The 7,500-nt window shown below is 16.3% G+C and overlaps 1 protein-coding gene across 1 annotated transcript; it reads right to left on the reverse strand.

Annotated features, from left to right (window-relative positions):
- Positions 1–2,798: 2,798 nt before the first annotated feature.
- Positions 2,799–5,154, reverse strand: PADL01_0723800 (Plasmodium exported protein, unknown function; the record flags this gene model as incomplete). Its single annotated transcript, XM_028681275.1, has 2 exons — positions 2,799–4,859; positions 4,957–5,154. 2 exons carry the CDS (start codon positions 5,152–5,154, stop codon positions 2,799–2,801), a joined length of 2,259 nt encoding a protein of 752 aa, XP_028537669.1.
- Positions 5,155–7,500: the final 2,346 nt, after the last annotated feature.

Here is a 7,500-nt window from a genome sequence, read left to right on the forward strand (position 1 = left end):
TAATGATATATTTTAACGTCGTATTTCAGAATCGTTGACTTTCCATTTTAAGTATAATATTTTTTTATTCATAAATTATGAGTTTGTTAATTTTAATATTAATTAACTTATATTTTATGATAATTAAATATTTACTTAAAAGAACAATTATAATGAATCAAATTTTTTTAATCATCTTAAATGTTTCCATTATAATATATAATATTATGTTATATTCATATTATGTGTCCTTAATTTTTTTTTTTATTTCTTATACTTATTTTTTTCATAATTTAATACTTCAACAGTTTTCATAATTTTTATGAATCCCTTTAAGTTTGTTTTTGTTCATTTGTTTTTATGTGTTATTTTACCTGTGTTATAAAAATTTTTTCCATTAGTCCTAATATTATATTAAACTTATTTATTTTTAATATCTTATATAATTTCTTTTTAGCATTTTTAATTAGTGGAAAAAATTTATATTCCTTTTATATTGATTGATTAATAAATATTTATTCTAACGAAAATTTACTTCTTCGATAAGTAATATTATTATAATTATATTATAATAAATTATATACATATTTTTTTATAAGTTCAAAATATAAAAAATTACATTTAATCATATTGAAATTTGAGTATAATAATTAAGTTTTTACTTAATTATAAATTTAAAATGACATAATTACAAAGGGAATTATTTTTATGTTCTAAAAATATAAGTATTAATATTAATTTATAATATATAGGTATTTATTTAATTTATTTTTAATATAAAAGCTTTTTTATTCGTTATTTTTTACTTTGTTATTGTTGCTCTTAAATATTATTAAAATATGTTGAGTACAAAATAAATGATTAAGTTCTTATATATTATTTATATATTTAACTTATAAGCTAATTATTATATAATATAAAAATATTCATTAAATATTATACTCATAATAATATATATATATGATATTTTATTATTATATTAATATATATAATAATATATTATTAAAAAAATATATGTTTAAATGCAAACACATTTGAACAAATAAGTTCAATGATAATGAAATAAATAAATATATATATATATATAGAATAATAATTTTCCTTTTTTTTTTTTTTTTTTTGAAATATGAAAAATATATATATATTTATGAAATATGTGATATATTTTTATATATAATTAATATTGGCTTCTTATTAATCTTGAAAATTTTCATTCCAAGCAATATATATAATATAATGTATATAAGGTTATATAAATCGTGTAAATAAGAAAAAAAAATTTAATATAAAAAAATATACTCAAGTATTACATATATATAATATATTATATATATATATGACAGATGTCAAAAAAATAATTTTTTGGAATCATTTTTTAATTGTAATTTTCCATATATTTTCATTCCATTTTCTTTTTATAATTATTTATAGTAACCTTTTCTTTGACAATTCATCTTTCGCTTGTATCATAATATCATCTACAATTTGTTCACTTAAGTGTTTTAAATTTTTATCCAATAGCATTTCCATTGGTTTTTTTTCCATGTTTTGAATTAAATTTATATCTTTCAAATTTTTACTTTTGTTTTCTTGTTTTTTTTTTCTTTTGTGTACTTTATTATTGTTGCAATTTTTTGCTATATAATAAAATCCAGCAGAAGTCAAAACAATACTCATTATTGTAATACCAATATATTTAAGGATATTATTATTTGTTTTTTTCTTGGGTCTTTGTTGTATTATTTCATTTTTAATATTTTTCATTTGCTTGGTAACATATGATACTGGTATCTTTCCACATTCTACTAAATTCCTTTCAAATAAATTTACAAGAAAAATAATGATCAAAAAGAATATTTTCATTATATGCATATCATAAAAAGAAAAAATAATAAAAAAATAAGGAAATATAAATAATATATATTTATATGATATTTTATAGATATATTTTATAATATTTCTTTATGTATTATTATAAAAAAATATGTTATTAAATATATGAAAATATTGGAAAATATTTAACTATATAGTAATATATTTTTGTACTATTTTATTGGCATATTTTTTTTTATATAATACTTTTTAAAACTTATTTATCATATTAATAATTATAATATTTTAAAATTATTATATATATATATATAATATTTATATTTATTTATTATATGGGTGTACTTAAAAATATATTTCAAGCGTTTAAAAAAAAAACGTACAATAATACGGAAATTAAGGGATACACAATAAATATTATATTCCAATTATTATTCAACAAATATATTTATTAAAAGAAGAAAATACTTTATTTTTTTTTTTTTTTCTTTTACATTGAAATATTTTATACAATTGCATATTACACTTGTATGTTAATAAATATTAAAACATGTAGATGTGAATTATATTAAGCTATTAAAATATTCATTAAATATATATGTATAATATAATAATGCACTCTTCTGGTGACGTTTTAAAGAAATATATATAAATGAATAATAAATATATTTAGGTTTATTTTTAAAATTTTAAAAAGTCTCAATATCAAAAAGAAAAGGTGTAGAATAAAAAATATAAATAAATAATAAAAAACAAATTAAAAAAAAATATATATTTACTATGATTTAAGAAGATATATAACAACATATGAAGGATCAAATGAATAAATTCTAAAGCACGTAAAATAAAGACGCATGCACAAATATTTTAAAAATTAAAAAAAAAATAATATATATATATAATAAATATAAAAAAAAAAAAAAAAAAAAAAAAAATCACAATAATAATAATAATATATTTTAACTGTTTTCTCCACATTTGTGGGTTTATCATCTTTGGCGAGTCCATTTCTTTTGGGCCTTAATAAATGATGATATATACCAACCTAAGAGTATATAACCCAAGCCAACAATTACACCACCAGCTGTTGCAGTAGTGCAACAACAAAACAGAATTAACGATATGATTGCTGCACCAAATACCATTCCCGCCTTTAAATTAAGTATCATTTTTACTCGTTTAGGAATTTTAAATTCTCGATCTAACAAAGATTCATATATTGCTTCAATGTCCATATCATTGCACTTCATATATTGTATCATATTTTTACATATATCAAGTTTGTCTTGTTCATCTAAATCTTCTACAAATATTTCAAGTAAGGTTTTAATTTGTTCATCTCTATCTTCATATTCATATATAAATTGACTCAAGGTCATAAGTTGTGCGCCTACAATATCAATACGAAGAAAATCTAGGGCATTTTGTATTTCTTCTGAATCACTTTTTAAGATAACTTCTTTGAGTAAATAACCTCTTAAGAATTTACCTTTGAGATAATTCTCATCATCAAACACAAATTTCATCAAAGAATTTAATAATGCTTCTTCATATATATTATTATCTGTATTGAGAAAATTTTTATATTGTTCAAATTCAAAATTGTTATATAAGTTATTATAATCATCATCATTTACATACAAATCTTTTTTTTTATTTTTTTTATTTTTTTTATTTTTTTTATTTTTCTTCTTTTTGTTCTTTTTCTTATCTTGTTTTCTCCCTCCATTATATTTCAATAATTCTTGATGAAAATGTTCTTCCGTTATATTATTTTTTAATAGATATGTTTTGAAATCATCGTGTTCATCATCTTGATTTAATGATGACAAAGATGATGCGTTTGAAACATTTCTACTACTATTTGAAAATGCTGAAATGGATGATGCGTTTGAAACATTTCTACTACTTTTTGAAAATGCTGAAATGGATGATGTATTTGAATAGTTTCTTCGTGTTTTACTATTTGATAATAAATATTTATAAGTATCTTTTCCTTTATATAAGGTATGCTCTAGTATGGAATCTATTGAAACTTCTCTTTTTGGTAATGATAAAGATTGTTCTACTATCAAATCGTTATTCAAATCATTTTCTGATACGGAACGTTTTAAAAGTTCTTGATGGAAATGTTCCTCCGTTAGTCCATTTTCATTCAAATAATTATAAAAGTTTTCTTCTGATCTATTATTATTATTATTATATGTATATACATTATGTTTGGATAAATCATCATCATTATCATAATTATCATCATCATAATTATTAGCATTATATTTTTTATTATTTTGTTCTTCATTTATAAATTGTCTTTCTAAATATCTATCAAAATGATCTTGGCTTAATCCATTTTTTTTTAAATATATTTCCAGTTCTTCCTCTGAAGAAAAACGTCTCAATGGAAAATAATCATAATAGGTTTTTTTCTTTTCTTTTAACGAAATATTGTCATTATCATTTGTATTGTTATGATTATCTATCTTATTTGATGTTGTCATATTTTTGGACCCTTTATCCATATTAAAATTATCATAAAAATAAAATGTATCATCTGATTGGTTCATTTTTTCTTTCAAATTATTTTCTATTTTTTCTATATTTTGTATTTTTTCTATTTTTTCTATTTTTTTTATTTTTTTTATTTTTTTACTTTTCGGTAATTCATCATATTTAGAATGAGGGTTCTTCAATTTATTCTTATGTCCTTCCAAATTTTCTTTTTTTATTTTTTTTTCTACATTTGAATATATATCTCTTGGCGGTTCAAATTTTTTATTCTTTAATTTGTCATTTGTATTATTTATATTATGTGCTTTATTTTTTACATGTCCCAATATATCATTTACATAAGTATGGTTACTACCATTTTTTAATAAGTCATTCTTATGAAATGTTCCATCACTTGCCTTCTGTTGTATATTCTTATGAGGGTTCTTATATTGTAACAGATCATTATGATAACTTTCTTGATGCAATATTTCGGATTCATATAAGGATCTACTTTGCTTGCAGTAGGATGTTGAAGAATGATCAATATTAATAAAGGGTGCCTAAAAATAAAACATCAAAAAAGGAAGTATATAAAAAATATACATATATATATATATATATATATTTATTAATTTTATATTTTTTTTTTTTTATTACCTCATATATATAAAACAATAATATAACACAACTTAAACTTATAAGAAGAAATAGCAAAGCACAACTATCCTTTTTAGTATTACATTTTATTATTTTTATATTGAACAAATTATTATTATTTTTCCTATCTATAATGTTTTCATTATTGGAAAAATAAATATTATTACTTTTTTGTACTAAATCATTTTTATTAACCATTTTTTATATCAATAACATAGACGATATATAAATATATATATATTGTATTTTTTTTTTAATATATCATATCCATTTTTTTTTTTTTTTTAAACCTTTATATATAATAATATGTGGACATTTTATATAAATACAGAAAAATATGTTTTGTACTTATTCTGTAAATTATAAAAATATATTATTTATAATAAAATATATATATATATATATATATATATATATATATTATATATATAATATGATATGTTAATATTTTTATCTTGAAAAAATATTTATTATTCTTTTAATATATATATATATATATATATTTTATAATACTATAAATGATACAATTATATATTCCACATAAATGATACTAATAAAGATATTACAACCATATATATATATATATATATATAAACAATTGTTTAACAAATTAAAAAAGAAATATAATCTTAAATTTTTAATATTTTATTTGGATTATCATTATTCCATATTTCTTATATATATATAATAATAATAATATATTTAAATTTCTTGTAGTTGTTAAAAAAAAAAATATTAATAATTTATATTAAAATAAAAATATAGATTATTTTTTAATATTTAATATTATATATATTTATTATATTTTAACAATTATATCTAAAGAAAAATTTTTTTTTTAAAAATATATTATATTATATATATATATATATATATTATATTTTATAAAGTAAAGAATACCAAAAGAATACAAAAGCATCTGTATTAAAATAGAACGTTGAAATTGTATAGATGATATACATATTTATATAAAATATATTTATTTTTTTTTTTTAATAAATATTATTATAAAGAAATTTCATAAAAATTATTATAATTAAATAATAATATTTTATAATATAATTATATTATTATATATTAATTTTTTTCATTTAAAAAGTTAAAAAGTGATTTTTAATATTATAATAATAATGATATTATAATAATAATGATATTATAATAATAATGATATTATAAAAATATTATATATATATATATTATATATAAATATACAAAAAAAAATATATGTTTTTTAAGTTATATAAAATTATAAAAGATCTATTATATATTATATAAATATATATAATATAATATATATTTATTATTATATTTGTAATATTTATGTAATACTATAAAGCACATGAAAATACAATTCATATCCTTGTAAGGTTTAATTGGCAACTTCGTAATTTAATTAATATAACCATGGAATACTATATTTTAAAAAAATATATATTGTATTATTATTATATATATATATTATTCTATAAAAGAACTTGAAAATTAAAAAATGAAAAATAAAGTACATTTATATTTCCCACACTTTATAATATAATTTATTGAGTTAACATGATATGTTTATAAATACATATTTAAAACAATATATATATATAATAATATGTATCATAAAAAAGCGTAAAATATTATATATGTTTAAAAACAAAAGTAAATATTAATATAAAAATAAATAATATTATTAAGGTAATAATTTATGTGTACCTTATTATTATTTATCATATATATTTCCTTTATCATGTGGTTCTATATTTTAATAAAAATAATATTATATATATAATTTATATATATATATTATTTCATCTAAATATTTTTTTTCAAATAACAATAATATTATATTCATATATAATAATATATAATTAGTATTGTTAATGAAGGGGCATATAAAAAGAACAAAAAAAAAAAAAAAAAAAAAGGACAGTGTATTATTAATACAATTTTTTTTTTTTTTTTTTTTTTTTATATGGTAAATGATTAATTTTATATATGTAAATAAAAATTAATGAATGTATTGTCTATATATTTATGTAAATAAAATATATATAACACTTATATGATATATTATTATGTACTAACAAAATAAAATATAAATAAATAAATTAATTAACGAAAAAGAAAATATATTTATTATTATATAATATACCATTTTATTTCTTATAAATTCATGTTAAGAATATTATAAGACGACATTATCAATAAATTAAATATAATTTAAGGGGCATTACGTTCTCTTATAAAAAAAAGCATATAAAATATATATAATTTTTTTTTCATAAGGATATTCTCAATTTATCCTATAATTATATATTATATAAATTTTTATAATATTCTTAAGGAAAAAAAAAAAAAAAAATTAAGCATGCAAAAAGAATACTAAATATATAAATTGATTTTAATTTTTATTTTTCTCTTTTAAGCCCTACTTATAAATTTTATATAATAATATTATAAAGTTTTATAAAAGTGTGTCGAGATGAACGTTTATTTTTATTATTACAAAAAAAAAAAAAAAAAAAGGATCATATATAATTAATTTATTAACTTATATGG

The sequence above is a fragment of the Plasmodium sp. gorilla clade G2 genome (assembly GCF_900097015.1).
Source record: "Plasmodium sp. gorilla clade G2 genome assembly, chromosome: 7".
NCBI classification, from domain to species: Eukaryota; Apicomplexa; class Aconoidasida; order Haemosporida; family Plasmodiidae; genus Plasmodium; species Plasmodium adleri (nom. inval.).